At 40.7% G+C, this 20701-nt stretch overlaps 1 protein-coding gene across 3 annotated transcripts in view; it reads left to right on the forward strand.

Moving 5' to 3' along the window:
• The window catches only part of LOC124114516 (epidermal growth factor receptor substrate 15-like 1), a 44450-nt gene extending 23959 nt beyond the window's left edge, over positions 1–20491 (forward strand). Inside the window, exons 11-22 of one of the 3 annotated variants that reach the window (XM_046475124.2) lie at positions 2474–2568; positions 4178–4349; positions 5218–5280; positions 5445–5492; positions 6018–6167; positions 10511–10642; positions 12617–12776; positions 13674–13768; positions 14872–14985; positions 15272–15577; positions 15984–16010; positions 19984–20491. In XM_046475124.2, the coding sequence (XP_046331080.2) occupies positions 2474–2568; positions 4178–4349; positions 5218–5280; positions 5445–5492; positions 6018–6167; positions 10511–10642; positions 12617–12776; positions 13674–13768; positions 14872–14985; positions 15272–15577; positions 15984–16010; positions 19984–20145 (1524 nt within the window). In that variant the 3' untranslated portion in view covers positions 20146–20491. Of the gene's footprint in view, positions 1–2473; positions 2569–4177; positions 4350–5217; positions 5281–5444; positions 5493–6017; positions 6168–10510; positions 10643–12616; positions 12777–13673; positions 13769–14871; positions 14986–15271; positions 15578–15983; positions 16011–17979; positions 19617–19983 lie in introns of those variants that run through there. The other 2 variants (XM_046475125.2, XM_046475127.2) reach the window with 2 other exon arrangements.
• The last annotated feature ends 210 nt before the right edge of the window (positions 20492–20701 follow it).

A 20701-nucleotide genomic window follows, 5' to 3' on the forward strand; every position in this document is an offset into this window, starting at 1 on the left:
CCATTGTCTTAGTATGCAAATTTTAGTAGTTGTGTTTTTTCATTCTTTTTAAATATTAGTCAGTTTGAGAGAGAAGGACATCTCTTTGAATTGAGTCAAACAAAAAACAAAACAGTTGATTAAGTGGCACATGGGTCAGAATTCCATAGAAATATGTCCAACTTTATATTATCATTGGTGTGTGAGGTTTATTCAATTAAGGATTGACTGTGTATTTTTTTCGGTTCATTGAGGTATGAATCGAAAAACGGATGTGCAAACTGTATGAATCCGCGTAGCGGATTCTTACAAAAGTTTGCACATCGTTTTTTTTATTCATACCTCAATGAACCGAAAAAAATACACAGTCAATGCTTATAATTAAATTTGACAACGTTAAACATGTTTTATCTACAACAGTTTAACCCACAACAGTTGCATATATCAAAACAGACAAAAATGACGACATTGATAAACATTCCAGGTGAAGGAATACATACAGTGGCGTGACATGAATCAGGTGATCGTTTAATTTATGCACATAACTTGACACGCCTACACAGTCAGTAGCCAATCAACGGAGAGTGGGATTCAAACAATGTTCATTGCACCTGTCAATTAAGGCAAGAGGCGAAAAGAACTGCAACAGTCAGACTGTAATGAACCGGAAGAAATATGTCCAAGAGAAGGCGGCTGTTTCAAATAACATTGTCATTTACTGCGTGACTCAAACATAACTTCCCTGATTACGGTAAAACACAGTTGGAGAAATGCTAGTTAGAAATGAAACCCAAAGACATGAAAGTTGAACCGAAGCGAGCGGGAAAAAAACAGGCGAGCGAGCCTGCACGTTTACTGTTTCATTCATTCTCGGCCTTTGGTTTCAAAGGGTAGTTTGGACAATAAATATGCATGAAATTTGCTAAATGGCCTGTGCATGACGATACACGTGAGCAGAAAGGGAATTCCCTCGACTGTAATAGTGGGATTCCCCGACATTCCGCAGTAATAAAAGTAGTGGGCCGCGGTGGGCGTGGCTTAATTTTTTACATTCATTGGGAAATGAATGCAATAACATGTGACCCATTCGGCTAATCAGAATGCAGGAATTTCTATGAACACAACGAAAATTTAATTATTATGAGGATGACCCTGGCCATTGTTTTGCTGACAGTTTTGTTGACTAGACAAGTTATGATGCAAACAATCACAGAAACAGTTTTTTTTAAGAGACTGATTTTTTATATTATGTTCAAAGAAAATGTCTACCAAAAATGAAAAATATTGTTATTATTTTTCTTCCTCTTTTTAGTGTCTTTGATATTCTGGAATATTTAAAAAAAATTCTATTGCTTTTTTCCAAGGCAACAAATTCAAATGATGATAGGGTTTGTTTTCAGTACCAAACCATACAGTATTCTCAATGAAACTTTTCAAATGGGTTAAGCTTGTTTTGACAGAAATCTCAGATTGTTTTTTCACAATTTCCGCAAGTGTGCACAAGTCACAGGTCACAAATCAGGTGAAGTTATGCAATGTCAGGAATTTATGGCACTGATGTGATAGAGTTGAGGTATTCACAAGAATTATTTACAATGATAACTATTGTTTGATGATCTTGGAGAGTAGTTGGATGGGTGACTGAGTTAGGCAGCTTGCTTTGTTTGTTTGTTGTTTAACGCCGCACACAGCAATATTCCAGCTATATGATGGCGGTCTGTAAATAATCAAGTCTGAACCAGCATAGTTTCCTCTTACGGCAAGCATGGGTTGCTGAAGACCTATTCTAACCAAGATCTTCACGGGTTTGTTTGGCAGCTTGACTCTTGAGAGTTTCTAGGGTTTTGGTCATGCTCCACACTGCAGCTCATGTAGAGTCTCCTATGGCAAGTGGCTTTGTCAGAAACATGCCTCTGTTCACCCAGCAGTAAAAATGGGTACCCAGTAGGATGAGATGGCAGTGTGGCTGTTTACCTTCTTGAGCCTGACAAAGCAGCATGAGTTGTCTACTCCCCAGGGAGCTGAAAATATAAACTGCATGCACACTGATCCATTGACTGGGGTAGTAATGTTAGCACTTTGAGCTTCAACCAAAGTGTTTTTCGAGGCTAGTGCAATATACGGACACACATTATTATTATTATTATTATTATTATTATTATTATTATTATTATTATTATTAAGCATGCAAGGATGGTGAAGTGTATGAATAACTCTGCCTTCTTGTCAGTATTAAACTGTTTTTTGTGTGCATATATTGTTCATGATCCTCCTCCGCCATGCATGCCATTGGCTCACTGAGTGACCTGACCTGTTGGAGGAAGTGGTGGAGCACCACACCTGACTCTGCCTGCTTCCTGTGTCAGGGGCCACAGGAGGAAAACCACTGGATTGTGCAACTTAAACACACTTGTGTGATAACTACATTATTTTTTGCATCCTATTAGGTACATTGTTTAAATACATGTACTTATTAACTGGGTTTTTTTTTCAGGACGGGACGAATGCAGGCCCGTATAGTCATGTAGCTGATTTCTCTGCTATCAAAGAACTAGACTTCATCAGTAAAGAGATTGATGAAATTAAAAGGTATGTATGCGATTCCTATGTGAAGTGCTTTTATTTTCATTCTTGACCCTGGGTATTTTACAGTTGTTAATGTTAGTGACGTATCCAGTGAATTATATTTCTGCATGTCTTGTGTTGATAGTATGAATACAGTAGAATGCAGAATACCAGACACCTTCTACCTTATTGGTAAGGAATGTGCACAAACTTCTTTCTTAGTAACGGTTTCTAGCTGCCATTTTTAGCTACCTCACTAAATAACAGGTAGTTTAGGGGGCTTGCCCCCTACACAACAACTTGAAGCAAATGCTAGTGTAAGTTAATGTCATTTTTAGTTTCCAAAAGTTTATAGAAAATAGTACGTGTTAGTTGAAATGTGTCTCCGATGGATGTCACTGATAAGTTTGCCGCACGCCATTATGGAACTTCTATTTTCAAGTAATATGTTGATGTTCAGTTTTTGATGTTTATGATTTGCATTTCTGTTTATTTTGAGGTTTTATCATATTAAACCATACAAATGCAAGCAAAGTCATGTTTTCTGCTTATTTTGAGGTTTATCGCCCTATTCTTAAAAATAGTCATGCTGTCATGTGCTGCTATACATGTATTACTAGCTTCAAACAAACATGGCAGACAGGTATCTGTATTCTGTAGGTGAACCATGGTATGACGATGTACTGTTGACTGAATGTTGCCAAAGCTACATAGACCGGCTACATCTATTGGGGACAACTCACTTGACACTTCCCTCTGAAAAAAAACGTCGTCCAATATGTGACGTCATCAAGTTGCAAGCACATATTCAAATCTCCAGAAAGGATGTCGGATAAACAACTCCTACTCGTCTTTTATTTCTTATATATTCATAAGTGTGCATCCCATGGCCGTATGTTTACATTGGAAGTGAACTTGGGGCAATATATGAAGCAAGCCCCATCCCACTTCAATACCCTCTCATAGAACAGTGCAGTAAGCAGTATTGCTGTGTTTAATAGTAGTATTTAAAACAGGTTGATTATTGGCGCGTATCAAAAGTGTTACTATTTGACAATTTGTCGGTTCTTCAAAGGCTGAGTCATGAAGGATTTCTGTAGTACAGCAACTGAGGCTTGTTGTTTGTTTGTTTGTTTGTTTGTTGATGAACGCTGCACTCAGTAATAAGCAATGTTCCAACTATATGATGGCGGTCTGTAAATAATCGAGACTTGACCAGACAGTTCAGTGATCGATATCATCAGCATTGACCCACACAATTGGGATGCTAACAATTAGTGCCGATGCCATTAGATGCCTCTTACGACAAGCATAGTTGCCTTTTACCTCTAGCAAGGGTTGCTGAAGACCTAATCTACCCCGGATCTTCACGATGAAGGGACTGAAGTGGATGGGTCATGTGGATTTTTTTACTCACAGTTCTGATGCCTTTTTTGTCACTGATGAGCCCAAAGGCCCTTACATTTTTGACAGCAAGAATTAACTCTGTTCCTTCATGCATGAGTTTATTTTCCCAACAAGCTTTTGCCCTCCTGATGTACCATTAACAATTTGGTACCTTTAATACCAGATCTAGTAGACAACATGTGCCAAGAGATGTCCTTTTTCTTCAATAATCCTGTTTGTTGCAAAGGGAGAAGATGCAGATTGAGAGGGACAAGGTGCAGAGAGATGCGGACATCAAGATCCGACAGGGGGAGGTGCAGATGCTGCAGAAGGAACTCGACGCTATGACCAGCACCCTGCATCAGCTGGAGGGGCAGAAGAAGGAGGCCCAGAAACGCCTGGACGAGCTCGGTGACAAGGTAGGTAACTCTGAGTAGCCTGCATCAGCTGGAGGGGCAGAAGGAGGCCCAGAAACGCCTGGACGAGCTCGGTGACAAGGTAGGTAACTCTGCGTAGCCTGCATCAGCTGGAGGGGCAGAAGGAGGCCCAGAAACGCCTGGATGAGCTCGGTGACAAGGTAGGTAACTCCGAGTAGCCTGCATCAGCTGGAGGGACAGAAGGAGGCCCAGAAACGCCTGGACGAGCTCGGTGACAAGGTAGGTAACTCTGAGTAGCCTGCATCAGCTGGAGGGACAGAAGGAGGCCCAGAAACGCCTGGACGAGCTCGGTGACAAGGTAGGTAACTCTGCGTAGCCTGCATCAGCTGGAGGGACAGAAGGAGGCCCAGAAACGCCTGGACGAGCTCGGTGACAAGGTAGGTAACTCTGCGTAGCCTGCATCAGCTGGAGGGACAGAAGGAGGCCCAGAAACGCCTGGACGAGCTCGGTGACAAGGTAGGTAACTCTGCGTAGCCTGCATCAGCTGGAGGGGCAGAAGGAGGCCCAGAAACGCCTGGACGAGCTCGGTGACAAGGTAGGTAACTCCGAGTAGCCTGCATCAGCTGGAGGGACAGAAGGAGGCCCAGAAACGCCTGGACGAGCTCGGTGACAAGGTAGGTAACTCTGAGTAGCCTGCATTAGCTGGAGGGGCAGAAGAAGGAGGCCCAGAAACGCCTGGTCGAGCTTGTTAACAAGGTAGGTAACTCTGTGCACCCTACATCAGCTGGAAGGGCAGACAAGATTTGAACTTTCCACCCTTGTAATGTCCTTCAGAAACCTAACACTATTCTTTCAGTGCTGTGTTGACAGTTGTTTAAGCTGGTCCTAAGTTTCTTTCTGTTGATTTCAGAGATCAGACTTGGAAAACAATGTGAAAGATTTACGAGAGAAGTGTCAGACAGAACAAACAGAGGTAAGAATGCCTTTTGAATAACATATGTTTATATCACTTGTTTTTCTTTTAATTGATTGCATTTTTACCAGAAATACGATAGTATTTAATGAATATCTGTTAATTATTTTTGCAATATACATTTTCTTGAAAATAGTTCAATGTGTTTTGCTTTTGATTCACAGGTGGATAAACTCAGGGGACAAATATCAAATCAAGAAAAGTCAGTCAAAGTAAGTTTGAAACCTATAGTTTCAGAGGCACGTTCAATCTATATATCAGTGGAAACAAGGTCTACCTGTCAATCAGATTTTTTGCTAGGATTGGGATCTTTTCTGAAGGTGCTGGACGTTGCAAACATTGGACAAACCTTTCATGGTCAGATTTGGATACATATCTGTAATTTTCTTCAGTGGAAAATTAAAGTTTGAGTGACGCTTACTTGTGACACATGAATAGAAAAATGTGCATATAAGAGAATGCTTCTACTGTTTTATGACCAGAAAAAAACAAAACATGTTTTGCAAATTTCATGTATTTGAAGGTAATTGAAATGGGATAATTCTAAAAACAATTTAAAGATTGATATGTGGTAATAGTGGTGATGTTGATGTGATGAGGAAGAAGAAGAAGAAGAAGAAGAAGAAGATGATGATGATGATGATGATGATGATGATGATGATGATGATAGATATCCTTGTATGATGCTATTTGTTATGGTGATGCTCCTGATGATGATGTTGTCGTCGTCTGTGCAGGACCAGGAGTCTGACCTGGGGCGGTTGCGGGTGGAGTTGAATAAGCTGAGGGAGGATGAGTCGTCCCTGGAGCAGCAGGTGGAAGCAGGCAAGCAGCAGCTCGAGTCCCTCGTCAAGTCCCAGAAGGACCTCGACCTTCAAGTCAACCAGGTGAGATTTCTTCTCATCTTTCACTATAGATACCCTTGTGTACTTGTGTTAGACAGAGGTACGTAGGTCTCCATTGATATGTCATGCTCCTGTTAGCATGGGTTTCACTTGAATGTCGCTAGGTAGTAGGACCTGTGGCATCAGTAACCAATGAACACCTCCAGGTGTAATGATCCAGGTGTAATGATCCAGGTGTAATGATCCAGGTGTAAAGATCCAGGTGTAATGATCCAGGTGTTATGATCCAGTTTTAATGATTCAGGTGTAATGATCCAGTTGTAATGATCCAGGTAAAAAGATCCAGGTGTAATGATCCAGGTGTTATGATCCAGGTGTTATGATCCAGTTGTAATGATCCAGGTGTTATCATCCAGGTGTAATGATCCAGTTGTAATGATCCAGGTGTTATGATCCACGTGTTATGATCCACGTGTTATCATCCAGGTGTTATGATCCAGTTGTAATGATCCAGGTGTTATGATCCACGTGTTATCATCCAGTTGTAATGATCCAGGTGTTATGATCCAGGTGCTATGATCCACGTGTTATGATCCAGGTGTTATCATCCAGGTGTTATGATCCAGGTGTTATGATCCAGGTGTTATCATCCAGGTGTTATGGTTCAGGTGTTATGATCCACGTGTTATGATCCAGGTGTTATCATCCAGTTGTTATCATCCAGGTGTTATGATCCAGGTGTTATGATCCACGTGTTATGATCAAGGTGTTATCATCCAGTTGTAATGATCCAGGTAGATACAACTAGGACTTTAGCATACTTGAAAGATTACAAATCATTAAATCAACCAAATATTGATTTGAGGTCTTTCAGCTGCAGCCTTTAACATGAAGACAGCGATGACACCCAGATCACTGTAGGCATGGGATCATGGGATCTAGTTTCTTGGCTGGCCTCACTCCCTCCCTGCCCTTCCTGCTCACGTTAGGCTGGTCATCTGTTTGTAGTCTGATTAGCTTCTGCCTTGACCTGACATTTGGATGATTTGGCCCTTTTCACTCTCGTGGATTCTGGGTTAGAATAGGTCCAGCAACCTATGCTAATTGTAAGAGGCAGCTGTATGGATTGGGTTGTCAGGCTTGGGGACTTGGTTGATTGCGTGTCATTATACCCCGACAATGTTGATTGTTACTCATTATATCAATCAATGGATTGTCAAGTTGATTATTTATTTGCCTTCGTCACGTAGCTGGAATATTGCTTAGTGTGGCGTTAAAACAAACATACCACTAGTATAGCCATGTTTCAGTTTGCTGTACACATAGTGGTGCCTTTGTAGCCTTATGGGTTTAAATTATATGTATTTATACTGCCTAAAAGAAGTTAGGGGCCACCCAATTCTTTCATATTTCTACAGTTAATTTGTCATGGCATGGTCCATTACTTCTTTTGAGTAGTATATATGTATAATTTTCCACAGTACATGCTTAAATATTTCCTTCTTGACAGACGTTTCCAATAACATGTAATTCATCTTAGCACATAACATGCATAAGTTGTACTCTACTTCCTGTCATTTTCCCTAGGCAAGGGAGTTAACTGACTATAGAAGTCCAGATTCCACCCTTGCTGAACTAGACTGGAATTTCGTGTCTTGATTGTAGCGCCACCCGTGGCTATTATGAGTTATGCCCCTTCTATGTCCTCCTATTGACCAATCACATTCCATATCTCATATCACTTGCATTTGCTTCAAATAAAATTGCGGCACCCAGTCAAGGCAATCTGATCGGTAATCAAGATCTCTATAGTGTAATAAAATGGGTCTCACGAGGTGCATCATCTCACTTGAGCACCCAGATTAAAAACATAAAAAGCTTTGGCAAATATCTGTCGATGCCCAGTTAACGGTACTCATGCTTTGCAAATCCTGCAGTCGACCGAAACCTGCACTTTGAAATCCATGCTGATTACGAACCAGGTGTCTAGTTCTTCACACGATTTTCATTTGACAAGGCACACACTTGTTAGTCCAGCCAAAATATAACTCCGGAATTACAGCCTAGTTGGGACAAAACTCGTAATAGCTACTGGTGGCGCTACAATAGAGCCACAAAATTCCTGCCCAGTTTGGCAATGGGTGGAAAGTGGACTTCTATAGTCAGTTAATTCCCTTGTCCCGGGAAGATGATTCCCGTGGAAATTTTTGTGAATGAAATTCTTGGTCATTCTTATTTGAATTGGTATCTGGTGGTTTGGTGGCATGACTTTGTTATATTAGTATTGAAGCAGTTGTTTGTTTATGTCAGTCTGTGTGTGATGAAGCTGTATGTGTTCCCACACTTGTACCATGTATGTATTTATATGCATGTCATACAAAAGTGTTCGTGGTGAGATCTGGTCTATTTCTTACTAGCTGTGCAGGTTAGTCAAAAATTATTTTTTTAACAGAAATGTTGTCCAACATAGATGTGGTTTTATGTTCAGATCAATACTTCAATTTTATTGAATATTATTTACACTAAACCTTTAAATGTGGGAGAGAAATTGTTGTTATCGAATCATAAACTGATAACCAAATCTAAGCACAGCCAAGTTTTTTGAGTGATATTGTAGGCCAAATGTCATTTGGCAGCTCGAAAGATTTACCGTTTTGTGACTTTTTTGTGGGGATTGGAACTGGTTGCCACATCAGTACTTGCACAGTTTGGGCAGGAGCATGCAGAGAGGAAGGGGACTCAGTCACTACTGAGTGAGTGAGTGAGTGGATTTATGCCGCTTTTAGCAATATGACGGCGGGGTGAGTGAGAGAAATTATGACGTTTTTAGCAATATCCCGGCGGGGGACACAAGAAATGAGCTTCACACATTGTTCCCTTGTGGGGAATCGAACCCAGGCCTTCGGCTTGGTGAGTGAACGCTTAACTACAAGGCTACCCCACCGCCCCTCGCTACTGAGAGCAATGAGACATCAAGTTTCTAAGTGCATCATGTCAACAGCTGATATTGCTTTTATGGTGTCTTACTGATCCTGTGAACACATCCATCAGCCACAGCCATTCAGGGTCAGAATCGGCACCCAGCAGCCTATCCTGGTCGTAAGGGGAGACTGAAGGATCAGGGCCCACTTGCACAAAGCGATCTTAGCGCTAAGATGATCTTACCTCCCATACTTTAACATAGGCTTACAATAGTCGTAGCGGTAAGATTGCTTTGTGCAAGTGGTCCCAGGTGTCCAGGCTTGGTGGATTTCCAGTCATCGCACCCCTATGTTGTGGACCATTCCTCATAATCTTAGTCACTTGATTGTTTGGTCCAGATTAGATTATTTTACAGGGTGTCAGCATACAGCTGGAATATTGCTAAGTGCGGCATAAACAACAATTAAAAATCGGCCACAAAATGCAACAGATTTGTTTGCTCAACCATACTTTATTGGATGTGGAAATTCTACAACATGATGCCCACTCCAACTGACTTGTTTTCATTCTGTTTCATCTGGTAGGTTTGAACAGTGTTATGGTCAGGTTTGGGATCATCAACAATGAATTTCACATATACAACACTTGGTTTGTATTATTGTGCAGATGTTACAATAGTGAAGTGAATAAAAAAATATGCCAATGCTGACCTTTTGGTTATAAGTATATCATAATTAAGTACCGATACATGTTGTTTCAATCTCATTGAAATCTGATCTTAGTTCTCACTACTACAACACATAGCTACAGGTTAAGTCATAACGACCTTTCATCCGATCAATCAGACCATCGCCGTCATATAGCTGGAATATTGCTGAGTGCGGTGTTAAACAACAAACAAACAAAACAAACAATCAGACAATCCCTTATGATATTGCAAACGTGAAAGTCTGATCTAAGATCTGATTTTAATGAGATTTGTGTTATAGCACTGGCAGATCCAGAAGGTGGGTGGGATTAGCTGGACGTGAAAGGATGGGCAGGACGTGCAAAGAGCTGGTCAGAGGCCAACATTCGCCCCAAATCTACAGTAAATGATAGTAAAAATTCCCAATTTGAATTATGAAAAATCCCAAAACATCAGAATTTACAAACATAAGAACATTAAAAAAAATCAAATTTTGAGCAAGATGACAATTTTTTCCCAATTTGATTCCAAAGGCACCTAGTTGGAATCCGAGATAAATCCTCTGTTTACAGACACCTTGCTTGCCAACTGGTGTGTTGCTTGTCTTGGACTCACTTGACTTTCTGACTTCATTCTAGATCTGCCTCTGCTGTAGTATATTTGAGTACGAGTTGAGTTGTTGTCCTACAGCTGTACACACACGCACTGAACAACTAGTTGTGTGTAGCGCACCCTTCCGTCGGTACAGTGTTGTTGTTGTTGTGTTGTTGACTAGACGAGTGCCCGCGTCACCCACCTCCGAGACCAGCGCCGGGCCGTGGCCCAGAGTATAGCTGGCTATAGCTCCCAACTCAATGGGGATGTCGCGGGATACGGGGACAGCGACCAGTTCAGCACAAGAACAACTGTAAGATTCACTTCTTTCAGTACACGGTATTGGAATGTCAGAGGTAGAAAACATTTACAAGAATCTAGTACAGGAATTTTGATAATGCTGTTTGTTTTTGTAGAAATGCAGGAGCTATTAGTTGAAATTTTATGCAAGGAATGTTAACAGAATGTCTTGAGAACCTTTGCTGCTAAAAGTTTAATACAACCGAACTCACAAGAATGATTGAAGTACAGTGTAACCTTGGTAGCTCAAACTCAGAATTTCTTTGAAGATGATGCAACTTTAAGGTTGGGACAGAATCCTCATCAGACCAAGTGTCTGATGTTGGCTCAGTGCTTCACTTTGTTTATCGTTCGGATTGGGCCTTCACTGCTTTCAAGCATTGGTTAGGTTTCAACATTGTTAGACTAGCAATTGTAAACACAGTCAGATTGAGATCAATATTGTTTATGAGATTGTTATCAAAATTCATATTATTGATATGCTGGTACCTGGTCAGCTATTATACAAGAAGACTTCGACTGTGGCATAACAAACACATTAACACAGGTTCATTTATCTTGTACGTAATACCAACACTTTATCACAGACTTACAATAATCTTGAACTGATCTGAGTGTTGCAACTGGAGTAAGTTTTTGATAAAGCATGAGCCATATCACAGTAGGATGTAGGATGTTTTCAACTTTTCCTCATTTGAGCCAGACTGGCATGGTGATTTTCTAGTTGTAAAACCTACAGATCTTGTAGTTGTAGACATACATTTGGCTTTGAAAATTACGTCAGTGTGATTGCACATGTTAGAAGCTTAGGATAGTCCTGACCAGATTTAGTTATCAAAATTAATAAATTGAAACATGTAGCGATGAAGGCATTGTCAGAGATGACTGATCGTGTCTGTCGTAAATTGGGTTACATTGAGGAAGTGTATCATGTCATGCTTGTCTGCTCAGTGTACTTGGACTTAAGACAAAAGTACATGCCATCAAAATATGCAATAATGCTGTCATTAAACATGTAAATAAGTTTAATATGTTAATGTCAAGCTAGCAAGAAAATATTGTTATCAATATCACCTTGTCTGTCTATTATGCAATGCTTTTGAGGAGAATGTTATGTTAGCAACTGTCCTATGGATGTAGGAGCATATTTCTGTATATCAGCGATAGAAATTGGCACTAGTCCTATAGTCCTTGCAAAACTGCCCAATAGTTAAGTACCATAGGGACTAGTAGATATTTGCCATTTTAGGAGTTTTGCTTCATGTGACCAACCAGGAGAAAAGGAACCTTATGGTTGCTAGGATACAGTTGTGCTATGACGTCATAAAGATGTTTGACGTCAATTTACTTCTGTCAGTATCAAGATGTGTGATGTGTTGTATCTGTAATAAATATGAATTGAAGCTTTTAAATTGTATGTTTGTGGTCTGAAGATGCTGTAGTTTTAAAATATAATGAAAAGTCAAAATGTGATTTTTTTCCCCCCATAAGGTCCCTTATCTCATGGTTGGACTCATAGGTTATTATTTTAAGGGCTAGTGGACTAAAAATGTTTTTCACTGATATTGCCTCAGTGGGAGGGTCACTGCAGACACAGTGCTGCGCAGCATCTGGACAAGGGTAGCTGGGGTCTCGCAGCCGCACGTAGATAGATCTGTATCAGTTACATACGCAGGTCTTGGTTTTGTTCAGTAGTAGTTGTACAATGGTAGTACTAGTATTTCCTATCGTGTATGCATGCTGTATCGAGTACGATTTAGTTGTAATGTCTCATATAATGTGGTTTTATTTTATGTTGACACGTGTTGAAAGTATATTATTCTCATTAAGAATGATTAATTATCATTACTAATACTAACACATATACCTACCAAACTAGTGTTAGTGTTTTAGAAAAGCGGAATGGTCAAGACCATGCAAGGTAATAGTGTACGGCACACTTGTGTGTTTGTGTTACCATGGTTGCCATGTGCCTACCTCTTCTCAGATCGGGAGCAGTCCGGTGAGCACCTTGAGCGGCTTCAGTGTGGGATCTACGACTGATGACTTCAAGGAGGATCCCTTCAAGGGCAAGGATCCCTTCAGTAACTCCGGCGACCCGCCCTCACAGGCTGACCCCTTCCAGAATGATGACCCATTTAAAGACAGTAAGTCCACAGATGACATCCCTTTCTTTCTTTTATTATGTTGCTTGGTTCCTAGATTACATCTGGAGCGGTGGGATAGCCTTGTGGTGAAAGCTTTAGCTCAACATGCCAAAGACCTTGAGTGGATTCCCTACATGGGTACAACGTGTGAAGCCCATTTCTGGTGTCTGCTGGTGCGGTATTGCTGGAGTATTGCTAAAAGTGGCATACAACCATATCCACTCACTCACTCACTCACTCACTCACTCACTCACTCACTCACTCACTCACTCACTCACTCACTCACTCACTCACTCACTCACTCACTGATGTAGGCTGTCGATAGATCAATGTATTCATACACACGTTTTTGTGCATGTACAGGTTTAAGTTAGAGGTATCAAATGGAAGTTGATACCTGATTTTGATACTGTTTTGACCAATCAAAATCAAGGATTCTTCAATGTCATGGTCATTTTTTTAATGATGAACATGTTAAACAGTTGACTCATCATTTGTGAACTTGTGCCTGGTTTTTAACAAATAAAAACAAACATATACTTTTGAGAGGAAATCACTGAAATGTTTCACTGAGAAACAGAATGTTTGTAATTCCGTCTAACAGGTCGCACACATCATCCAAATGCAGTGTGAGGATTCTGAATTAGAATTGGTTCCAAAGCAATGTATGCTAGTTGTAGGAGGCAGCTGATTGCATGTCACTGTGGCCCAACAACATGAGATGTTGCTCATAATATCAATCACTGGTTTGTCTGGCCCAGACTCAATTATTTACATGTTACATGTTATTTAGTCATATAGCTGGAATATTGCAAAGTGTGGAGTTAAACAAAACATGTATATCTACATCCTTTGCCTTTGCGGAGGCAGTTCAATGATTCATGATTTATTTTCCAGGTGATCCTTTCAAATCCTCTGATGGCTTCCAGGCTGATCCCTTCGCTGCTGAAGACCCATTTAAAGATACCTTTGGTTCTAAACCTGCGTCAAAGGTAACTTTCAGCTATATTGCTTCATCTTCTGATCGACTGCCGATTATATATAAGTAAAGATTCAGTCTGTAGGGAAGTGTACGTTTTGCTGGGGTGGCCTGGTGTATCGAGTGATTGCTTGTCCTGCTCAGATCTTCAAATGGGTACACTGTGCGATTCCCACACTTGGTGTACCCCACCACTTACTCATGGGGGGGGGGGGGGGGGGGTCGCTAAGGTTCAATTCCCGACAAGGGTACAATGTGAGAAGCCCATTTCTGGTGTCCCCACCATGATATTGCTGGAATATTGCTAAAAGTGGCATAAAACCATATTCACTCACTCACTGGCTCCCTTAAGGGGCAGTCGGGTAGCCTAGTGGTTAAAGCGTTCGCTCGTCACGCCGAAGACCCGGGTTCGATTCCCGACATGGGTACAATGTGTGAAGCCCATTTCTGGTGTCCCCCACCGTGATATTGCTGGAATATTGCTAAAAGTGGCATAAAACCATACTCACTCACTCACTCGCTCCCTTACTCATGGTGTGGAGATAACCTGGGGTAGTTTGAATGTTTATGAGTGACAGAGAAGTACAAAACAAAATGTCTTGTTTAGTATAGCATGTAACTCGCCCCTGTTTATCAGGATTCCCTGATAGCAATTTCCCATGGAGTTCCCAGGGCTTTTACCTTGATTTGTAAACTGTCCCCCCAATAATTAATTTCAAGGGTCCTTACAGGAAACATGAGTATTCTGTAAAGTAATGACATAATGGTGTGTACTTTACTGTAAAACTTGATTGTTACTTTCAAGTAGAGGACTTCTATATTTCTTATCAAGAATTTGGTACAATGAATATTGTTGTGGGTCCCTTGGGACTTAGTATTTCTTTTCTTTGTGTACATTCTATACATTTGTGTGTATAGGACCCACATTTCTGCATTGTGTGAGACCCTGAGTTCTCATAGTGAATATACTTATCAATGATTTCTCTGGCCCAGGCCTGATTATTTATAGGCCACCATAGTTTAGCTGGAATATTGCAGAGTTTGGCTTTAAATAACAAGTTTAATAACATAAGTTCACCATCAGAGCATTAATACTGCAGTGATTTTGCCTTTCAGAGTGATCCATTTGGCAGTGAAGATCCATTTGCAGGATCCTTCTCTCCATCTCATTCTAGTCAAAAACAACAAAGTAACTTGGACCCATTTGGTGCCACTAGCTCAAGTAAACAGGTATGTCAGTCCCCAACAATATTATCTCTGTCTCCAGGGATAATATCGGGAACAAAGTGTTGTGACAGTACCAATTATCTAGCCCTGTGGGGAACAATTGTAGAATCTAGTAAAAGAAGTCAGCGTCAGCAATATTTCAGCCATATTATTGCTCACGTTAAATGTCTTCTTGACTGCAATTGCTATTGATGATAAATGCAAGTTAAAACACAAAAAGGTTTGGTATTATTCATTGTTAACAAGATGATAGTCAATAAACATTTAAATAAATTTTTTTACCTTCCAGAAGGGTGGAAGCGACGATATATTTGGTACTGATCCTTTTGCTCCAAAGTCCTCGAAGAGAACCGATTCTCCGGGACAAGCTCCCGCCCTTCCTCCTAAATCCAAAAAGCAGCCACCCCCACGGCCTGCCCCACCCAAGTCAAAGAGTCCCTTACCCACCGGAGCCAACAAACCCAAGGTGGATCCATTTCCTGGATTTGGAAGCGATCCATTTGCCAATGCCACGGATCCTTTTGCAAGTTCTGGAACAGGGGGGGGCACCGCTGGTGATCCCTTTGCCAATTTCGCTGACTTCAGTCCAGGAAAGGTAAGATAATTGACAAGCACATCCTAGTTTTCCTTTGAAAGGGGTTTCAGGTGTGGGTAGGTTTCCATCCGTGTTGTTTGGTGTGTGCAGGATTTGGGGAAGATTTGGACGAGGGAAGAGTTGATGGTAGAAAAGAAAGAAAAGTAGACAAATTAACAAAGAAAAAATACAAGCAAATTCAGTTGAAAGCCCTCATCCAATCTTCTCCTGAACCTAGCTGATCTTGCTTCGCCGGTCTGTTTTCCCTTGCTTTTAGATCAGGGCGTAATTTTCATTTAATGGAGAAAGGTTTTAACATATGTAATGAGTAATTTTGCACCTTTCATTTCAATCAATTTAATTTGAACAACCCATTAACAATCTTCACTGTTTGTTATTATTTTTGTCATGCTTTTCTATTCAATAGAACTATATATGGGAAAAAAGCTTCTATGTAAGAAAACCATCTACTTGATGCATAGATACAGCATTGTATAGCACAACCATCGCTTCAGTTCAATATGGGGCATTAATTTAAACCACAAGGGCTTTGATAGAGAATTTCTTTCATGATGATCAACTGGGACAGTTTGTGACAATTTGTTGAAATGTCACCTAGGAAGTTGATCGTCGTGAAATTATATAATATACAGTATTCAATACTAGTGTGTGGAAATATATATGTAAGACTCCGATCCATGGCAGCTCTCAGGTCCTGAACAGGATCTCGTTCATGTGGCATGCTGCCTGTCTATGGTTGGTTGGCTTGTTGTTTAACGCCGCTCTCAGCAATATTACAGCTACATGACGGCGGTCTGTAAATAATCGAGTCTGGACCAGACAATCCAGTGATTGATATCTTGAGCATCAATCCACACAATTTGGATCGATGACATGCATCAACCAAGTCAGTGAGTCTGACCACCCGATCCCGTTAGTTGCCTCTTACAACAAGCGTAGTCGCTTTTTACGGCAAGCATGGGTTGCTGAAGGCCTATTCCACCCCGCATCTACACTGGTCACCTGTCTATGGAAAAGATATATGTTCCAGGGTGCCATTGAACAAAGCGATCTTCGCACTGAGGTGATCGTAACTCCTATACCTTAACATGGACTTACGACAGTCGTAGCACTAAGGTTGTCTTGTACAACGGCACCCTGGTCCACAATGACAAAAGGTTAGATAGTGTTTATCATACTACTCAACTTTTGATATGCTGGTTGGAAGAAGCGACTTTATGAATTGGGTGGTCAGACTTGGTGGTTTGGTTAATTGCACGTCATTGTACCCCGATGGCATAGATCATTGCTCACAATATCAATCACTGGATTGTTTGGTCCAGTTTGATTATTTACAGTGTGCCGTCATGTAGGTGGAATATTGCTGAGTGTGACGTTAAGCAACAAACACACTTTCGTGCCATTGGGATTGTGCATTAAACATTTGGGCCATGGCTAGGCATCCTCCGTGGATGAGAGACCTTCCCCAGATCTGAGTCCTACATGTGTGTGTTTCCCCTCCAGACTCACAGGTACATGCTTGTTGTGGGAATATTCCCAACTATCGGGCTATAACTGGAATATATCACTCTGACATGTAAGCACAAACACATCTTCCTGTCCAATTAACATACTTAGAACATGCATCACTGATGCTTCAAATGATCGTCTATTTTTTTCGGTTCTAAGTTCCAAGATTTTGTGATTTTGGATTTTTGACATATTGACTCTTATCTTGTATGTCTTTCAGCAGAGGTTGTTGACACCATAGGTTAATCCCAGTCCACGGCTTCATTCAGACAAGTGGTATAACATTTTGGGAGAAAACAAGTAGTCCTTTTGGATTTTCGCCTGTTTTGGAACTAATGAAATTGTGGCCTTGGGTGACCCTGGTTTTGGGAGTAATGCCATTTAATGAAACACTGCTGGAACGGTAGGCCATGTCAGCCACTATGATATTTGTATATATTTTACTGTTAACGAAATAATTCTGCCAAAATGATAATGGTCGGCTACCCCTCGTCACGAATAAAAATATTTGTTTCTGAAGAAAGACGCAACATCCTCCGACTTTTATCACTTCTGAAAATTTCAAAAAATTCCACCAGATTAGATAACACTTGATGTGTTTGATGCATCATACTGTTTAATTTTCTAACCATTCCGATTGGCAATGTCTGAAATATTGTAAATAATATGAAAGAATATGAGTTGCCATGCAAACATTCTCCACCACTTTTCGTAAAACAAATGTAGCTCTACGACTGTTGTAACGCCCATCCTTTAACATTGACCTGCAAGAGTCGTAGGGCCATGATGTGTTTGTGAACGGGTTAGCCCCAGCCAGCATGTACAGTGAGTGTGTAGGTACTTGTGTACACCCTAATGACCTATCTCTCTGCTTCTCTCCCCCGACCATGCAGTTTGAAGACGACAAGTCGGCGTGGGCAACCCAGTGACACGCCCGCCAAGGGGCGCTCTGCCCTCCGTGTAACAAAATATGACTTACGTATCACTCAGTCCTTCAACTACGACACTTGACCGTTTGGACAGCCCTTTTTGTAAATCGAAAATGCCAAATGTGATTATGTAACATCTGTTCTTCCTTCTGCTATACAAACATCTGGGTGCGAATATGGATGCTCTGGTGTAAAGAAAAAGTTACAGGGTTTAGAAATTTGCTGGAACATCTGCAGAGGCAGTTGTCATGGAGACTGTGATGTCAAGTTAAGCGGTGTAATCTCTCCAGCCTCAAAACAGTTCTGTTTGTTATGAATGTACGGTAGTACCTTATATACCAATATCTGAAACATCTTGATTGTTACATTTGTGGTGCCCGGTTTGCCATGTTTGCTGTTGGGTTGACCTCTGGAGACTTAAGGTATGCACATTCTGCCTACAGCAGCGCCTGTGGTTACCATGGTTGCGGTGCCGTCATTAATTTTGTCCCCGAACTGGGTCACTGAGAAATAGGTACATGATTTGGGAGAAGGTATGAAAATTAAGATAAATACTTGTGTTTTTTCAAGATTCAACAAAATTGTTTTGTCAGTTTTGCATCTTTTTGATGGGTTGCGGGCGAAAAGGAGATAGCGACTTGCATCTCAAGGCATGTCAGTCTGTTGTAGAGAGAACTGTATGTCAGCCTAATTAAGGCAAGTCACCATTGGCCTATGTGTGAGCTGTTGTTTATGAAGCTGAACAGTTCAAACCCCAGGTAGCCACAGACTCCTGTTGTAGGCACACCCTGTTTTCACTGGTGTAAGATGCAAGCTTAATTTTGCTTATTGTTTAACATTTAAGATCTCTTTCTCTCTGACAGCTTCACTTATGAAATCTATCCTACTTATCATTAACTGTTCTGCTATCTCTTGGACAGGTAAACATGGTAAATGCGTCTGGCTTTACTGTAAATACAGTAGTTTCATGTAATTTATTTCATATTTATGTCATATTGTTACATTTGTTGTATTGTAAATTAAGAATAAGAATCAAAGACATCATCAGATTTATATGTTTACAATAATTTGTTGTATTCAACACAGTATTAGGAAATTGTGAAGGATCATTGTGTTGTTTGAAAATGTATGTTCCCTACTTTGTCACTGGTCACAAGTATTAGAATGTCAATATCAGTAACTCTTTATGTGTATCCGAGTTAACAAGAGGAAGCGTATTATGTTCATATTGCAGATTTTGATGTTATTTATGAATACATGTGTATCAACTTCAACACTCCTCTCAGAACATGAAGAGTGCATGATAAATGTTTGATACTTAAGCCATATAATGTGGCATTGATTGATGCATGGTAAATATATGAGACTTAAGGAATATTATGTGGCATTGATGTATGGTAAATATATGAGACTTAAGGAATATTATGTGGCATTGATGCATGGTAAATATATGAGACTTAAGGAATATTATGTGGCATTGATGCATGGTAAATATATGAGACTTAAGGAATATTATGTGGCATTGATGTATGGTAAATATATGAGACTTAAGGAATATTATGTGGCATTGATGCATGGTAAATATATTAGACTTAAGGAATATTTGGAATGGAAATGGATTGCAACTAATCTAACTTGTAATAAGACTATTGCCAAGTCTTTTGTAATGTTGAATGTACTGTCAACTTTCTTGCAAACATCATTATTCGACTGTGGTTATTTTCTATTGATGTATCAACAAACATAAAGTGTGCATTTGTCACGAATTATACAAATGTAGGTAACTGGCGTGAGGGCTTAGCGTGATCTTGTGCCGGGTACATACCTTTCTCTCAGTGGATGTACCTTTGAAAGATGCCCCAAGATTTGACACAAAGTATTTTCAAGTGAGCTCAAATTATCCTGGCTTGAAGTCGGCTGATGTTTCTGTTTGCATGTAACCATGGTAACGCTGTGTTTCCCTGACAGTTCACTGTCGACGATGATGCATGGGAGAACAAGACCGCGGAGGAGAGGACGATACAGATAGGAGGAGGCGATGGGCAGCAGCAGCCTGTCCCAAAGTCCAGGACAAAACTTGACTCAAAGTTCAAACTATCCTCTCAGGTGGATTCGGAGACGGATGTTTAAATCCAGCCTCTTGTGCAATATGGCAGGCATTCCGAGGTGTGGAAATGGGAAGATTTTGTTCCAAGGGTAATAGGGCATAAGTGCAGGTGTACCCGTCACCTCTTGTTCACCTTAGTGTTGATGTGAAGCAGACTGTGAATTTTTTGCACATGTCGGGAAACAGAGAGTAGTGAGAATTCTTCTCGATTTGTAAGTTTTACATGACTATTATGTCGAAACTCGAAAGATACATTTTGTTTGTTGATTAACACCGCTCTCAGCAATATTACTGCTATATGACGGCAGTCAGTAAATAATCGAGTCTGGACCAGACAATCCAGTGATTGACAACATGAGCACTGATCCACGCAATTGGGATACGGTGACATACATTAACCTAGTCAGCGAGCCTGACAACCCTATCCCATTGGTCGCCTTTTACGACAAGCATAGTCGCCTTTAAAGGCAAGCATGGGTTGCTGAAGACCTATTCTACCCCGGATCTTCACGGGTCTTGATAGATAAGCTAAGGTTAGCATGGTGAATTGGTTATAACAGGTTTGACACTGATTATTGA

The sequence above is a fragment of the Haliotis rufescens genome, unplaced genomic scaffold, assembly GCF_023055435.1.
Source record: "Haliotis rufescens isolate VD_foot unplaced genomic scaffold, xgHalRufe1.0.p SCAF_2, whole genome shotgun sequence".
Lineage (NCBI taxonomy): Eukaryota > Metazoa > Mollusca > Gastropoda > Lepetellida > Haliotidae > Haliotis > Haliotis rufescens.